This window comes from Pongo abelii, chromosome 20 (genome assembly GCF_028885655.2).
Source record: "Pongo abelii isolate AG06213 chromosome 20, NHGRI_mPonAbe1-v2.0_pri, whole genome shotgun sequence".
NCBI lineage: Eukaryota > Metazoa > Chordata > Mammalia > Primates > Hominidae > Pongo > Pongo abelii.
This window is the reverse complement of record NC_072005.2, coordinates 7,114,674-7,132,696: the sequence shown is the minus strand read 5'-3', so window position 1 is coordinate 7,132,696 and position 18,023 is coordinate 7,114,674. Positions and strand designations below refer to the sequence as shown.

General features: G+C 44.8%; 1 protein-coding gene across 4 annotated transcripts in view; it reads left to right on the top strand.

Annotated features, from left to right (window-relative positions):
* The window catches only part of INSR (insulin receptor), a 180,969-nt gene that overhangs the window by 145,619 nt on the left and 17,327 nt on the right, over positions 1 to 18,023 (top strand). For all 4 annotated transcript variants that reach the window (XM_024237100.3, XM_063719888.1, XM_024237099.3 and 1 more), the window contains 3 exons: positions 4,474 to 4,748; positions 5,741 to 5,880; positions 15,206 to 15,365. In XM_024237100.3, the coding sequence (XP_024092868.1) occupies positions 4,474 to 4,748; positions 5,741 to 5,880; positions 15,206 to 15,365 (575 nt within the window). The remainder of the gene's footprint in view (positions 1 to 4,473; positions 4,749 to 5,740; positions 5,881 to 15,205; positions 15,366 to 18,023) is intronic.

Below are 18,023 nucleotides of genomic sequence, written 5' to 3'. Positions count from 1 at the left end.
CACAAAGAAAATCTTAACAAATGCCCCCAAAGTAGGATTTGTTTTCTGACCACACATTTTCTGATGACGTTGCAATAGAAACTAAAAGTTAATTTCAAAAGATTAAACAGAAAACTTCACTTCTTGGTGGTTAAAAGTTAAACACTTACAGGCTGGGCGCAGTGGCTCACACCTGTAATCGCAGCACTTAGGAGGCCCAGGTAGGCAGATCACCTCAGGTCAGGAGTTTGAGACCAGCCTGGCCAATATGGTGAAACCCCTTCTCTACTAAAAATACAAAAATTAGCCGGACGTGGTAATGTGCGCCTGTAGTCCCAGCTACTCAGGAGGCTGAGGCAGAAGAATCACTTGAACCCGGGAGGCGGAGGTTGCAGTGAGCCGAGATCACACCACTGCCCTCCAGCCTGGGCAACAGAGCGAGACTCTGTCTAAAAAAAAAAAAAGTTAAAAAGTTAAACACTTACATATCTATTGGGCCAAAGCAGAAACGGAAACTTCCATTGAAGTCCTTTTGGAAAATAATGAAAATGTGAATATCACATACCTTAACTTGTAGAATATTGTCAAAGCTTGGCTTTGATGTTACTTAGCAGACTTAAATGGATAGATAAATTAAGAAATAAACTTTAAACTATGAAAGTATAAATGTGTTAGACAGGAAGGGAAAAGCAATAACAGCTAAGCCTATGGTAAACATAATCAAAGGGAAAACACAAACCAGAAGGAAAGAAGATGACATAAAACTAGCGTCTGAAGAAAATTTTAATGTGTTAAGTTCTTTGGACAATGGTGCACTTGCTAAATTTGAAAGTTTCAGTAAGGTGGGAAAATTTAACTTGTCTAAATGGATTCAAAAAGAAGCAGAAAAATTAAGTGGTTATGAACCTTGGAAAAAGATATGTGTCAAATAATTTCCTCAAAAAAGTCCCTTGGCCCGGAGAGTTTTATAGACACGTTCTTTCAAATTCTGAAAGAGCAACTATTTCCTATAATAGAAAAACTATTTTAGGGCACAGAAACCTATAAAAATTATCCCAGTTCATTTTATGAAATGAACCCTTAAAGAACTTGACAAAGAGGCCGAGCACGGTGGCTCACGCCTGTAATCCCAGTACTTTGGGAGGCTGAGGTGGGCGGATCACAAGGTCAAGAGATTGAGACCATTCTGGTCAACATGGTGAAACACTGTCTCTACTAACAATACAAAAATTAGCCAGACATGGTGGCACACGCCTGTAATCCAGCTACTTGGGAGGCTGAGCCAGGAGAATCGCTTGAACCTGGGAGGCCGAGGTTGCAGTGAGCCGAGGTTGCGCCATTGCACACTCCAGCCTGGCAACAGAGCAAGACTCTGTCTCAAAAAAAAGAACTTGACAAAGATACTGCACTGAACAAAAGCCACAGGCCAAGCTAATATGTGATATTAGATTCAAATGTCCCAAATAAAACACTGCACTGGCAATATTGTTTATCTCCAAAATGAAAGGCTGGTTTAAGATCAGAATATTTGATAACATCATCTATTTCATCATGAGGTGCAATAAGGAAGAACATATCTGTTTCAATAACCTTAATTTAAAATTCCTAACTTAGAGAAAGGGGAGGAAAAAAAAGAGGCTTCATAAAACTCAGAATATTTCTTCTACAAGATAAATGTTACCTAGGTTAAACCAACAGCCAAGCTAACGTCATTCTTAAAATTATTCTTAGCAGAGTTAGGGACAAAACAAGGAAGCCCCATCTCATCATTACTAATTAACATTTCTCTGGGCATCCAGCCAATGTAATAAGACAAGAAACAGAAATTAGAGTTGTAAAGAATGGAATGTGGGAAATAAAGTCATTGCTATTTGCAGAGCGTCTAGCTCAAGGGTAGGCAAACTATGGCCCATGGGCCAGCTGCCTGTTTTTGTAAATGAACTCTTATTGGAATGCAACCCCACCCACTTGTTTACACATCATCTAGGGCTGCTTTAAGCTACAATGACAGAGTAGTTGTGACAGAGGTCATTTGGCTTGCAAAACCCAAAATATTTATTATCTAGCCCTTTACGGGAAAATTTTGTTGACCCCTCTTCTAGTGTGTCATTGAAAACCCAAGAAAGCCAATTAGTTTGGGAAAGTAGGTACAATGGAAATAAGCAAAAAGACTGTAGATACACAAGCAATAATTAGAATATAAAATAAGGAAAAAGATCCCTTTCAAAATTGCCATAAAACCTTAGCACACCTCATCATAACCCCATCTAGAATGACTTGTAAAGGAACAAATTTTTAAATGTTACTGATATATTAAATTGTACAAAGGAACATGAAAGCTTGTTTCAAATCATTTAAAGCTTACTGGCAAATGGAAAAGAGTAAGTTGTATAGCACAATACATAAAAGGTTAATATCCTTAATGAATAAACAACACAGGAGTAAGGAAAACACAAGAAATTCATGGAAAAACAGACAAAGGACAAAGAGGGGACAATTCTTTGGAGAATCACAGAGAACCAATAAAGGAAAAATGAAGTCAGACTCAGTAATATAAAGATCTGCAAATAACGTAGTCGAGTGATAGCATATTTTTAATCTCTTGGGTTAAAGATCTAGACAAACAAACACAGAAAGAAAAAAAAGACTATTAAGGCTTAGGGTTGCTGAGATTGTCCTGGAATGCAGTCTCATGGCCTGCTGGTGGAACCACAAGTCAATATAGAGTTTCTGGACAACCATTTAGCCGTAGGTACTAAGAAGCTTAAAGAGTTTCTTATCTCCCTGAACCTAGTAATATTTTCCTCTAGGAATCTACTTTGGGGAAGTAGTAAGACAATCAGACAATGATCAAAGGAATATTTATAACAGCAAAAAAGAAAAAAAAGGGAGCCGTGTGTGGTGGCTCATGCCTGTAATCCTCGCACTTTGGGTGGCTGAGATGGGCAGATCACCTGAGGTCAGGAGTTTGAGACCAGCCTGGCCAACATGGCGAAACTCCGTCTCTACTAAAAATACAAAAATTAGCTGGGCATGGTGGCAGACTCCTGTAATTCCAGCCTGTAATTCCAGCTACTCAGGAGGCTGAGGCAGGAGAATCGCTTGAACCCAGGAGGCAGAGGTTGCAGTGAGCCGAGATCGTGACAAGAGTGAAACTCTGTTTCAAAATAAATAAATAAATAAATAAAATAAGGAGGATGGTTAAGTGAATGATGACTCATGTAGTAAATGGAATATTTTACAGTCATTCATCGTTTTCCAAGTTCTCTGCAGGGAGCACATGCTACTTTTGTAGGTGATGGAGGAAAACCCTAATATTAAAAAGGAAAAGTCCCAAAATTCTCTCCTAGTTAAGATGTTATGTTGAAAGGAAAATATTTAGTAAATGCTTCCAATATAACAAGTAAACAAAGTTTACTTATAAAACAGGCTTGATCCTCATCATGTTCACACATAATATTTACAGGGAAAAAATTGTCCAAAGGAAGCAGTGGGCTGTGGATTTATGAGTGATTTATCTTTTCTTTTCTTTTCGAGACAGAGTCTCACTCTGTCGCCCAGGCTGGAGTGCAGTGGCAAGATCTCAGCTCACTGCAACCTCCGCCTCCCAGGTTCAAGCGATTCTCTTGCCTCAGCCTCCTGAGTAGCTGGGATTAAAGCTGTGCACCACCAGGCTCAGCTAATTTTTGTATTTTTAGTAGAGACGGGGTTTCCCTATGTTGGCCAGGCTGGTCTCGAACTCCTAACCTCAGGTTATCTGCCTGCCTCGGCCTCCCAAAGTACTGGGATTATAGGCATGAGCCACCTTGCCCAGCCTACATTTTCTTCTTTATCCTTTTTTCTTTGTGTTTTAAAATTTGTTAGCTATCAACCTTTGTTGTTTAATATATCTTCTTAAGGAATGAGGAGAAGTGTGCTGATTGCATAGATGTTTCTTGGAGTTAATCTTCCTGACCTGAGTGATGTGATTCCTTTTCTAAGAATTGCAGCTTAATCACTCAAATTATGCAGGTGCCCTAAGCAGTCATAAGAAGGAGAAGATGTATTTTTTCCTGTTTAAACTGATGATGTCGATCAGTAGCTTGGGCCAATGAGCAAATGCCATTTGGCAGGGCTTCCTGAAAAGCTAGACTCTTATGTGCTTTTGGTGTCTTATTTTTGTCACTGACCCTGGCTGGCCTATTTATCTGCAAAATGAAAAACCTGAAATCGAGCATGTCGAGGGGAATATCGGTGTGTGTCTACTATTGACAGTCTTAGAAGCACGCATCCCTCATGAGGTGGGCCTGCTCTAATCCTTCAGATGCTCACAAGGGCATCTTGAAAGCTGCTCTGGGTGGTCATTCCTGGCAGTCTGTATTGTAATCCATGTTCCCCACCACTGCACCCTCCTGCACTCTGATCTTTCTTCTTAATCAAGCCTTTTATTCCCCAGTGTCATTTTAAAAAAATGATGGTGATGGTGTGATCATGCATGTCCTACTGTCATTCCAGGCCATCTCGGAAACGCAGGTCCCTTGGCGATGTTGGGAATGTGACAGCGGCTGTGCCCACGGTGGCAGCTTTCCCCAACACTTCCTCAACCAGCGTGCCCACGAGTCCGGAGGAGCACAGGCCCTTTGAGAAGGTGGTAAACAAGGAGTCGCTGGTCATCTCTGGCTTGCGACACTTCACAGGCTATCGCATCGAGCTGCAGGCTTGCAACCAAGACACCCCTGAGGAACGGTGCAGTGTGGCAGCCTACGTCAGTGCCAGGACCATGCCTGAAGGTGGGGCTGCTGCTCCGGGGTCCGAGTGTCATGGGTGGGACATTGAGGCTGACCAAGGACAGATTCTCCACCCTCTGAGCAGTGCATATCTGTATTTTACCTTATTGGCCTTCATTTTTTTTTTTGAGACAGAGCCTTGCTCTGTCGCCCAGGCTGGAGTACAGTGGTGCGACCTCAGCTCACTCCAGCCTCTGCCTCCTGTGTCAAGTGATTCCCTGCTTCAGCCTCCCGAGTAGCTGGGACTACAGGTGTCTGCCACCACGCCTAGCTAATTTTTGTATTTCTAGTAGAGATGGGGTTTCACCATATTGCCCAGGCTGGTCTCAAACTCCTGGGCTCAAGTGATCCACCCACATTGGCCTCTCAAAGTGTTGGGATTATAGGCGTGAACCACCAAACCTGGCCTTTTTTTTTTTTTTTTTTTTTTTTTTTGAGATTAAGTCTTGCTCTGTCGCCCAGGCTGGAGTGCAATGGCGCAATCTTGGCTCACTGCAATCTCTGCCTCCTGGGTTCAAGCAGTTCTCCTGCCTCAGCCTCCCGAGTAGCTGGGACTACAGGCATGTGCCACCACGCCTGTATTTTCAGTAGACACAGGGTTTCACAATGTTGCCCAGTCTGGTCTCCAACGCCTGAGCTCAAGTGGTCTGCCAACCTTGAGCTCCCAAAGTGCTGGGATTACAGGCATGAGCCACCATGCCAGGCCATATTTTTAAATTATAAGAGTCATAGGCAACCATTATGTAAACTTTAGAAAATACACCACTGCACTCCCCCCTGGGTGACACAGCAAGACTCTGTCTCAAAAAAAAAAAAGTTATATGCAGAAAGTAACCCATTTAATCTTCCTAACGATCTTGTGGGATGAGTTTTAGATGTCCGTTCTCTGATGAGGAAAATGACATCACCAGCCCAAGGTTGCACCATGGACAGGTGGCAGAAGTGGGATCTGATCCAAGAGTTACATCCCTGCCTCTCACTTCCTCTCCTTACAGCCAAGGCTGATGACATCGTCGGCCCTGTGACGCACGAAATCTTTGAGAACAACGTTGTCCACTTGATGTGGCAGGAGCCGAAGGAGCCCAATGGTCTGATCGTGCTGTATGAAGTGAGTTATCGGCGATATGGCGATGAGGTAAGGCCCTTGACTCTTGGGCATGCCCCTGCACACTTCAGCATGCCCCTTCAGAGTTGCACTTGGTACCTCCTTCCTCTGCTGAAATTTTGATTCCAGTGCTTCTCTCATCAGGTACTGTGCTATTAGCACTTAAAGCCTTGATACCTGACTTCACAGGAAGATGGGTCAGAAATGCCAATCTATGAGCCTGTTACTTTTCTTAGTTTCTCACATTACTTTCCAGCTGTGTCCTCTAAGTTGAATGATGTCTGCCTCCCACCACAACAGGAGACTCATTTCACTTTAGAAGGAGTTATTTGAGTCTTAAAACCTTATAAGTTGCTGGGTACGGTGGCTCACACCTGTAATCTAAGCACTTTGGGAGGCCGAGGCAGGCAGATCACTTGAGGCCAGGAGTTTGAGACCAGCCTGGCCAACATGGTGAAACCCCATCTCTACAAAAATACAAAAATTAGCCAGGCGTGGTGGTGGGTACCTGTAATCCCAGCTACTCAGGAGGCCAAGGTGGGAAGCTGAGGCAGGAGAATCACTTGAACCCAGGATGTGGAGGTTGCAGTGAGCAGAGATTGTGCCATTGCACTCCAGCCTGGGTGACAGACTGAGACTCTGTCTCAAAAACAGCAACAACAAAAACCTTATAAGTTACTTTCATTAGATGCTTCCATTCAGCCAGACACCATGCAAGGTGCTGGGTGAGTGCAGAGATGCACAAGACACAGAATCCAAGACAAATAATCCAAAAGAACCCAAACAGTTGCTAAGCTCTTCCCAGGGCTCACTGTATGTCCCAAACACGTTCAGCACGTTACACAGAGTATCTCATTGATCACATTTTATTACCTCTAGGAAATTTTGAGAGGCCCCATTATTTTTATGGACAGCCAAGCAAAAAAAAAAAAAAAAAGTGCCGTTAATTCTAATTTTATTTTTATTTTTTCCTAGAATATAGATCCTGAGTACTGTTAAGTGTTTGTAAAATGCATTGCTTGTAAGATGCATTCCAATTTCAGAAATGCCAAAATGCAAAAATAATATACTTCTTGGGACTGAGGAAGTACAATATGTCCTCACATTATCCCAGTGAGCTGGGTACTGAGGCTTCCAGAGTTTAAGTTGCTGCACAAAACCTGGAAGAATAGAATCATGATCCAAATGCATGACTGATATTCCAATCCAGAAACTGCTAATTTTTTTTTACCATAAAGGTCTGGATAGTAAACATGTTTGACTCTGTGGCCAGATGATTTCTGTTACAACTACTCAATTCCACCGTTCTACTGTGAAAGCTGCCATGCGTGATATGTAAATGAATGGGTGTGGTTGTATGCCAATAAAACTTTATTTACAAAAACAAGTGGTGGGCCAGGTTTAGTTGGTGGGCCAGAGTTTGCCAACAACTAACAGAGATTACAGCAAAATGTCTGATTTCCTGGAACTTTGAGAGAGAGTCCTCCTATAACCAGGTGGACCTCCCTCTACCCCTCCTGGGACCACATCTACTCTTGGCAACCAAAGATTTTGGCTTTGACAATAATTTAGAATTGAGATCTAATTCTAAATTATTGTGGCTTGTGGGCCAAATCTGGCTTGCAGAGCATTGTAAAGAATGTGCAACAGGGCTGAGGTCAAAAGTTCAAGACCAGCCTGGCCAACATGGCGAAACTCCGTCTCTACTAAAAATACAGAAATTAGCTGGACGTAATGGTGGGCGCCTGTAATCCCAGCTGCTCCTCGGGAGGCTGAGGCAGGGAGAATTGCTTGAACCCGGGAGGCAGAGGTTGCAGTGAGCCAAGATCGTGCCACTGCACTCCAGCCTGGGCGACAGAGCAAGACTCTGTCTCAAAAAAAAAAAAAAAAAAAAGAATATGCAACAGAGACTATATGTGGCCCTTCACAGCTTCACAGAAAAAGTAAACTTTCAAAAATAGAAAGTGTCCTTACTGAACTTGTCATTCTGGGCCTATTTTGGCGCCCTATTTGCTAAATGAATGGCTTGATTTGCCTTTTTTAACATGCATTTTTAAAATAAAATTCCTTATCATACAGAGCTCAGCTAGTTTTTAATTGGCACAAACGTGCATATGCCTCTAATCCATATTCATGAGTTACTTTCCTCTGCCTTTTGATGTCTCTGTCCACAATAGCCTTTGGAATTATGATTTGTAGTTGCTGCATAGAATTTAATCTCATGATTGGGGTATCATTTATTTTTGGGGATTTGGATTGCCTCTGGTTTTTACCATGTTAGATAATACTAATTTTATCTGGAAAGCATTTTAGCTTTTTGGATTGACAGCTTTAGTTATTGTTTCAGTCAGTTCTTGCTGCGTAACAAAGTGCCCCCAAAGGTACTGATTTAAAACAAAGGACATTTATTCTTTCTCTCAATTCTGCAGGTTCACTGGGTGATTCCTTTGTCCTGGGCCAGTCTGGCTGGAGCTGGATGGCCTCATTCACATGGCTGGGGCCTCAGCTGGGGGCACTTGGAGCTTTGTCCCCATTTGTTCTCTCACTGCCCAGTGAGCTAGCCCAGGCAAGGAAGGACATACCCCATATACAAACACTTCTTAGGACTCTGTTTGCATCACATTTGCTAGCGTCCCTTTGGCAAAGTGAGTCCGTGGCTAAGCACAGAATGAGGAAGTACAATACATCCTCTGAGTATCTCAGTGAGCTGGATACTGAGGCTTCCAGAGTCTCATAGACACAGAAAGTCATGATTCCCTGGGGGCCATAATTGCAAAGTTTATTAATATATTATCTTATATGTATTAATCCTGTAGGTCCTAAGGAAATAACTCAAATTTGGGGCAGGGAACAAAGCTCTATGCCCAAGATTTTCATCAGTAGCAAAATATGCAAACCACTAAGATGTCCATCCATTGGAGAATGGACACATGGAAGACGGTGCATCCATAGCATTGGTGGATGAAAAGCCATTGAAAATGATGTTTGGGGGCCAAGCATGGTGGCTCATGCCTATAATTCCAGTGACTCAGGAAGCTGAGGTGGGAGGATTGCTTGAGGCCAGGAGTTTGAGCCTGGGCAACATAGCCAGACCCCACCTCTGCAAAAAATAATTTCAAAATTAGCTAGGTGTGGTGGTCTGTGCCTATAGTCCCATATACTTGGGAGGCTGAGGAGAGAATTGCTTGAGCTCAGGAGCTCCAGGTTATAGTGGGCTGTGACTCAGTCACTACACTGCAGACTAGGTGACAGAGCAAGAAGACTCTGTCTCCAAAAAAATTAAAATAAAATGTTTGGGATGATCTTTGTTCAGTGTAATGTAGAAGTTAAAATTACATGCTCTGGAGTTTAGTTCCTTTGTGTTGTTATCCCCCAGCAGTTAAGAATCCCCCTGTATTCGCCAGGCGCAGTGGCTCACACCTGTAATCCCAGCACTTTGGGAGGCCGAGGCGGGTGGATCATGAGGTCAGGAGATCAAGACCATCCTGGCTAACACGGTGAAACCCCGTCTCTACTAAAAATACAAAAAAATTAGCCAGGCATGGTGGCGGGCACCTGTAGTCCCAGCTACTTGGGAGGCTGAGGCAGGAGAATGGCGTGAATCCGGGAGGTGGAGCTTGCAGTGAGCCGAGACACGCCACTGCACTCTAGCCTGGGCGACAGAGTGAGACTCCATCTCAAAAAAAAAAAGAAAAAAGAAGAAAAAGGAATCTCCCCTGTATCCAAACTAGCTTATGATAGAGGAAAAGCTTATTAGCTCCCAGAGTTGAACAACTGAAGAGCTTCACACATGGCTGGATCCATGATTCCTTTGGGTCGGTTGCATCTTTTTTTTTTTTTTTGAGATGGAGTCTCACTCACTCTGTCATCCTGTCATCCAGGCTGGAGTGCAGTGGTGGTCTCAGCTCACTGCAACCTCTGCCTCCCGGGTTTAAGCGATTCTCCTGCCTCAGCCTCCTGAGTAGCTGGGATTACAGGCACCCACCACCACACCCAGCTAATATTTGTATTTTTAATGGAGACGAAGTTTCACCGTGTTGGCCTGGCTGGTCTCGAGCTCTTAACCTCAGGTAATCCACCCACCTTGGCAGTGGGTGTAATCCCAAAGCGCTGGGATTACAGGCGTGAGCCACCATGCCTAGCCTGGGTCGACTGCTTCTTAAGGCTCCTAGCAGTGAGCCCAGTAGCCCCTGGTTGTCCACCTGCGGTTGTAGTGGTTCCAAACCTCATTTCTTTGCAGTGCCAAACCCAGAGGAAGACAGAGTGCATCCCAGCATTCCCAGCTAGACTGAGGTCATGTGACAGCCAATACCCAATCATGTGACCAGAGGAATGCTGTATGCTGATTGGCTTGGGCATGAGGGATTTTTTTTTTTTTTTAAATTGAGAAACAGCTTTATTGAGCTGTAACTTACATACCATAATATTCACTCCCACCACATGCTAGAGAGAATTTTGTAGATGTAGTAAAATTATACTCCAACAGTATAAATTGTGTACATAAAAATAAAGTTTTAGTCCGGGAGCAGTGGCTCCTGCCTGTAATCCTAGCACTTTCAGAGGCAGTGGTGGGCGGATCACCTGAGGTCAGGGTTCAAGACCAGCCTGGCCAACATGGTGAAACCTTGTATCTACTAAAAATACAAAAATTAGCTGGGCATGGTGGTGTGTGCCTGTAATCCCAGCTACTCGGGAGGCTAAGACAGGAGACTCGCTTGAACCCGGGAGGCAGAGGTTGCAGTGATTCTGAGATCACACCACTGCACTCCAGCCTGGGTGACAGAGTGAGACACCATTTCTCTCTCTCTCTCTCTCTCTCTATATATATATATGTAAATAAATAAAGTTTTACGTCACTTTTTTTGCTTGATCAAAGCAATGCTAGGTAATTAAAGAAATTGTTGGCAATAACAGAAATGTGTCTATGAAAAGGTTCTTAAGAAGGTGACTGTAACCTCACATTCTCCTTTCATTTTCTCCCCCATTTCTGCTTCTCTCTAGGGTGAAGAGAGTTGGTCTGGGTGGGATTGGGGTTGTGCTGTGTGGGGCAGAGGCTGTTGGGGATTCGTGATGGGAATTCCTAATAGTGACCCTTGGGTCCCAGGAACAGGAGACACAGGCCAGTCAAAGGCATGGGAAGAAGCTAGGAGAAGTTAAGATTCGAGTTAAATCCAGTGCCGACAGGGAGACCAGTTGTCTAGGTTTAGCCAGGACTGAGGGCTCCCTGGGATGTGAGATTTTCAATGTCCACACTCAGAAAGTTCTGGGCAAATGGGGACAAGTTAGACACGGAAGCAGAAAAAAAATCAAGGAAGGTCTGCAGTGGAAACAGGCATTGTTCACTCTGCAGAATCTGTATTCTTGCTGTCAACAATGCTCCGAACTTCCTCTGGAATCTGCTCCTCACCCTTGAGTGGCTCTCACTTCCCACCCTCAACCCCACCCTGGTACCAGGGCAAAACACAAAACTCAGCCCCAAATTAGCCATGACAAAAATGCAAATCAAGACCACGATGCAATACCACTTCGTGCCCACAAGTGTGGCAAAAAACAAAAAGACGGACAATAACAAGTGTCGGTGAGAATGAGGAGAAATCGGAACCCTCATACATTGCTGGTGGGAACGTAAAATGGCACAGCTGCTTTAGGAAAGAGTTTGGCACTTCTTTCATTCTTTCTTTTTTTTTTCGAGATGGAGTCTATCTCTGTAGCCCAGGCTACGGTGCATTGGTGCGATCTCAGCTCACTGCAACCTCCGCTTCCTGGGTTCAAGTGATTCTCCTCCCTCAGCCTCTTGAGTTTCTAGGACTACAGGAACCCACGACCTTGCCCGGCTAATTTTTGTCTTTTAGTAGAGACGAGGTTTCACCATGTTGGTCAGGCTGGTCTCGAACTCCTGACCTCGTGATCCGCCTGCCTCGGCCTCCCGAAGTGCTGGGATTACAGGCGCGAGCCACTGTGCCTGCCTGGTGGAAGGTATTTTTTTTTCTTTAGCTAGTTTCATAAACAAAGCCACCTCTAGCTATTTAATTGCATTCTTTTTTAGTATCTCCCATTAAAAAAAATTTTTTTTAGAGACAGAGTCATGGTGTGTCAACCAGACCCGCCACCCGCCACCATGCCCAGATAATTTTTTTTTTTCAAACAGAGTCTCGCTTTGTTGCCCAGGCTGGAGTCTCGCTCTGTGGCACACGCCTATAATCCCAGTTACTCAGGAGGCTGAGGCGGGAGAATCACTTGAACTCGGGAGGCGGAGGTCGCAGTGAGCCAAGATCATGCCACTGCACTCCAGCCTGGGTGACAAGAGCAAAACTCCGTCTCCAGAAAAAAAAAAGAAGATGCATTTCCCTTTTGTCCCGGATAGCAGCTACCTTGGGTTTCTATATTTGCTTATTTGTCTCTCTCTACTCGGTGACTCATTCCACTTGGAAGAAACTTTGGACTGGAGTTCCCTGCCCCCACCCCTGCCACCAGACTGATTTGTTTTCTTGCTGTTATTGTCACATGATAAGCACGGGGTTGTTGGCCCTTTTTTTTTTTTTTTTTTTTCCACATTTCTTTCTCTTCTCCACTCTCCACCCCCCTCCTAAATGTTCCAGCCCGGTTCTCTGCATGCAATATTAGCTTGGAACTGTTTCGAAAACTTTTCAGAGTTTTGGCTCAATGCTTGCAGGTTTCATGGTCTTATTCCCGAGAACCTCCTGTCTCTTCTCGTAAGTTCTGGAATCATCTCTAGTTACGTGCTTATCACAGGGTATGTTTCCCACTTTGCAAATCTCCATTTGGGTAGATCCCAACTGTTTTATTTATTTATTTATTTATTTATTTATTTATTATTTTATTTTATGTATTTATTTTTGAGGCAAAGTATACCACATTTTCTTTTTCTTTTTGAGACAAAGTCTCGCTCTGTTGCCCAGGCTGGAGTGCAGTGTCGCGATCTCGACTCACTGCAAACTCTGCCTCCCGGGTTCAAGTGATTCTCCTGCCTCAGCCTCTCGAGTAGCTGGGATTACAGGCGCACACCACCACAACTGGCTAATTTTTGTATTTTTAGTGGAGACGGGGTTTCACCTTGTTGGCAAGGATGGTCTCGATCTCTTGACCTCGTGATCTGCCCGCCTTGGCCTCCCAAAGTGCTGGAATTACAGGCATGAGCCACCGTGTCCGGGCTTCAGCTGTTTTTATAATGATTTAAAAAAAAAAAAAATCGAAAGGCAGCACCGTGGCAAAGAAAGAGCTTTTTTATTTGTCCTTAGACATTAAGCCCATTTATCCATTTGGTTCTGATGCGACAGAGGCTGGGAGTTGCAGGGAAAGGCAGGAAATCTGGCATAGGCCCTGCAGATCCTTCATTTCCACTCTTTTCTAATTTTGCTGGAGACATGGCAAAAATATTCTGCAATGGTCTTAAGGAGAAGTTCTAGAGCCAGACAGTTCTCTTTTTTTAGTTTCTTTCTTTTTATTTATTTTTTATTTTTGAGACGGAGTCTCGCTCTGTCACCCAGGCTGGAGTGCAGTGGCACGATCTCGGCTCACTACAAGCTCCGCCTCCCGGGTTCACGCCATTCTCCTGCCTCAGCCTCCCGAGTAGCTGTAGAGCCAGACAGTTCTGAGTTCAAGAGCTGGCCCTGCCACTTTGCAGCTATGAGATCGCAGACAAACCATATAATCTCTTTGAGCAGGGGTCAGTCAGTAAACTATATCCCATAGGCTAAATGTGGCCTGCTGCCTGATTTCTAATGATTTGTGAGCTAGGAGTCACTTTTGCATTTTATTTATTTATGTATTTATTTTTGAGACGGAGTCTTGCTCTGTCACCCAGGCTGGAGTGCAGTGGCACAATCTCCGCTCACTGCAACCTCCGCCTCCCGGTTCAATTAATTCTCCTGTCTCAGCCTCCGAGTAGCTGGGTTACAGGCGTGTGCCGCCATGCCCAGCTAATTTTTGTATTTTGGGTAGAGACGGGGGTTTCACCATCTTGACCAGGCTGGTCTCGAACTCCTGACCTCAGGTGATCTGCCCACCTCGGCCTCCCAAAGTACTGGGATTACAGGCATGAGCCACCGCGCCCTGCCCACTTTTGCATTTTAAAATGGTCAGGGAAAAAACAAAGGAAGAATAAGGAGAGATGTGAATCAAAGGGTGCAAAGTTTCAGACAGGAGGAATATGTTCTAGGAATCCACTGCTCTGTAGATGAATGGTGACTATAGCTAATAACACATATTGCAAAATGGCTAGAAGAATAAATAGATTTTTAAATGTTCTCACAACAAAGAAATAAGTACATGAAGTGATGAGGATTTAATCAGCTTGTTTTAATCATTCCACAATTTATACTGTATCATAACTTTACACTATACCCCATACGTGTATACAACTATTATTTTATTTTTGTTTGTTTATTTTAGAGACAGGGTCTAGCTCTGTCACCCAGGCTGGAGTGCAGTGGAGCCTTCATAGCTCACTTGACCTCCTGGGCTCAAGTGATTCTCCCACCTTAGCCTCCTGAGTAGCTGGGACTACAGGTGCGAACCATTGTGCCTGGCTAATTGTTCTATTTTCTGTGGAAATGGGGGTCTCGCTATGTTGCCCAGGTTGGTCTCTAACTCCTGGGCTCCAGCAATCTTTCCTTCACGGCCTCCCATAGGGCTGGGATTACAGGCAGGAGCCACTGTGCCTGACCTATAATACTATTGTCAATTAAAAATAAAACAAATGATTTTTAGAAAGATAATATTATGGAAAATAATATTAATAGAAAATAGATAATAGGGCTGGGAGCTGTGGCTTACGCCTGTAATCTCAGCACTTTGGGAGACCGAGGTGGGTGGATCACTTGAGGTCAGGAGTTTGAGACCAGCCTGGTCAACATGGTAAACCCTGTCTTTACTGAAAATACAAAATTAGGCAGGCGTGGTGGTGAGCGCCTGTAATCCCAGATACTCGGGAGGCTGAGGCAGGAGAACCGCTTGAACCCGGGAGGCAGAGGTTGCAGTGAGCTGAGATAGAGCCATTGCACTCCAGCCTGGGCAACAAGAGTGAAACTCCATCTGAAAAAAAAAAAAAAAAAAAAAAGGAAAAGAAAAGAATCCATCAGGGTTTAATGCTCGGCTTCTGGCTTAGGAAGTCTGGCTCTTAACAATAATGATAACCTGTGCATATATCCTTATCCATAGCACTACGGTTATAAAGTTCTGCAATTCTCAAAGTTGCTTGTGTATCTTAGTCTGTGCTTTGCTGCATTGGTGTCATTTCTGAGCAGGATCCTGGCTGTGAGCTCCCTGCTAGGGGTGGACACTCCCAGATGTGCAAAGCTCAGCCACCCTCCTCCTCCTCCTCTCTTCCTTCCAGGAGCTGCATCTCTGCGTCTCCCGCAAGCACTTCGCTCTGGAACGGGGCTGCAGGCTGCGTGGGCTGTCGCCGGGGAACTACAGCGTGCGAGTCCGGGCCACCTCCCTTGCGGGCAACGGCTCCTGGACGGAACCCACCTATTTCTACGTGACAGACTATTGTAAGTCTCCATGGCAGCCTCAGCTGGCTGGGGCTGTGCTTAGCACTGAGCATGGTGGGACATTGCAGGGGATGACGTGGAGAGGCCACGGGTGCTGGCCCTGGCCTTGACTCTCAGGCCTACCAGCTGCCGCTGTGCTTGCCCTCTCTGATCCTGCACTTTTTTTGTTTTGTTTTTTTTTTTGAGATGGAGGCTTGCTCTAGAGTGCAGTGGCACAATCTCAGCTCACTGTAGCCTCCACCTCCCGGGTTCAAGTGATTCTCCCACCTCAGCCTCACAGTAGCTGGGACTACAGGTGCATGCCACCACGCCCGGCTAATTTTTGTATTTTTAGTAGAGATGGCATTTCACCATGTTGGCCAGGCTGGTTTCAAACTCCTGACCTCAAGTGATCCACCCACCTCAGCCTCCCAAAGTGCTGGAATTACAGGCATAAGAGCCACCATGCCTGGCCTGATCCTGCACTTAAAAAAAAATGTTTCAGGTACTTGTGCAGTTCATTATATAAGTAAATTGTGGCTGGGTGCAGTGGCTCACACCTGTAATCCCAGCACTTTGGGAGGCTGAGGTGGGTGGATCACGAGGTCAGGAGATCGAGACCATCCTGGCCAACACGGTGAAATCCCATCTCTACTAAAAATACAAAAATAAATTAGCCAGGCATGGTGGCAGCCGCCTGTAGTCCCAGCTACTCAGGAGGCTGAGGCAGAAGAATGGCGTGAACCCGGGAAGCGGAGCTTGCAGTGAGCCGAGATCGTGCCACACTGTACTCCAGCCTGGGAGACACAGTGAGACTCTGTCTCAAAAAATAAAATAAAATAAAATAAGTAAATTGTGTGTTGTTGGGGGTTTGCTGTACAAATAATTTGTCACCCGTGTAATTAGCATAGTACCTGATAGGTCGTTTTTTGATCCTTTCCCTCTTCTTACCCACCACTCTCAAGTAGGCACCTGTGTTAGTCTGTACTCACACTACAATAAAGAAATACCTGGCTGGGTGTGGTGGGTCACGCCTGTAATCCCAGCACTTTGGGAGGCCGAGGTGAGTGGATCACTTGAGGTCAGCAGTTCGAGACCAGCCTGACCAACATGGTGAAACCCCATCTCTACCAAAAAATACAAAAATTAGCTGGGCATAGTGGTGTGCGCCCGCAGTCCCAGACACTTGGGAGGCTGAGGTGGGAGAATTGCTTGAACCCGGGAGGCAGAGGTTGCAGTGAGCCGAGATTGTGCCATTGCACTCCAGCCTGGGTGACAAAGCAGGACCCTGTGTCAAAAAAAAAGGAAAAAAAAAGAGAGACACAGAGAGGAAAGAAAGAAAGAGAAAGGAAGGGAAGGGAAAATAAAAGAGAAAGAAAGCTAAAGAAAGAAAGAAAAAGAAAGGAAGGAAGGAAGAAAGAAAGAAAGAGTGAGAAAGAAAGAAAAAGAAAGAAACAGAAAAGAAAGAAAGAGGATGGGCATGGTGGCTCACGCCTGTAATCCCAGCATTTTGGGAGGCCATGGTGGGCAGATCATGAGGTCAGGAGTTCGAGACCAGCCTGGCTAATATGGTGGAACCCCGTTTCTACTAAAAATAAAAAAAATTAGCCAGGCATGATGATGCGTGCCTGTAATCCCAGCTTCTCGGGAGGCTGAGGCAGGAGAATCACTTGAACCCGGGAGGCGGAGGTTGCAGTGAGCCGAGATTGCGCCACTGCACTCCAGCCTGGGTGACAGAGTAAGACTCTGTCTCAAAAAAAAAAAAAAAAAAAAAAAAAGGAAAGAAAGAAAAAGTAAAAGAGAGAGAGAGAAGGAAAAGGAAGGAAGGGAGGGAGGGAGGGAGGAAGGGAAAAGAGAAGAGAAGGGAAGAGAAGAGGCCTGAGACTGGGACTCAGTAATTTATAAAGAAAAGAGGTTTAATTGGCTCCTGGTTCTGCAGGCAGTACAGGAACCATGATGCTGGCATCTGCTCAGCTTCGGAGGAGGCCTCAAGAACACACTTTTTAAACAACCAGATCCCATGAGAACCCACCTGTTATACAGTACCCAGTAGGGATGTTGCTAACCCATTAGAAACCACCTCCATGATCCGGTCACCTCCCACCCAGCCACTCCTCCAACACTGGGGATTACATTTCAACAAGAGCTTTGGGTGGGGACACAGATCCAAACCATATCAGTCCTGGTGTCTACTTTTCCCTTCTTTCTGTCCATGTGTGCTCAGTGTCTCACTCTCACTTACAGGTGAGAACATGAGGTAGTTGGTTTTCTGTTCCTGTGTTAATTCAATTAGGATAATCACCTCCAGCTCCATTCATGTTGCTGCAAAGAACATGATTTCATTCTTTTTCATGGCTGTATAGTATTCCATGGTGTGCATGTATCACATTTTCTTTATCTGGCAATCCTGCACTTCCTCATCTGTACATGGAGATAATAACAGAACCACTTCAGGAGGTGGAGGGACATTTTAATGACACAAATGTTAAGTGCCTGGCACCTGTTGCTAGTGTCTCCATCTTTGTTATTAGAGTTTTTCGGCTGGGTGAGGTGGCTCACACCTGTAATCCCAGCACTTTGGGAGGCTGAGACAAGAGGACTGCTTGAGGATAGGCATTAGAGACCAGCCTGAGCAACATAGCGAGACTCTGTCTCCACAAAAATACAAAAATTAGCCAG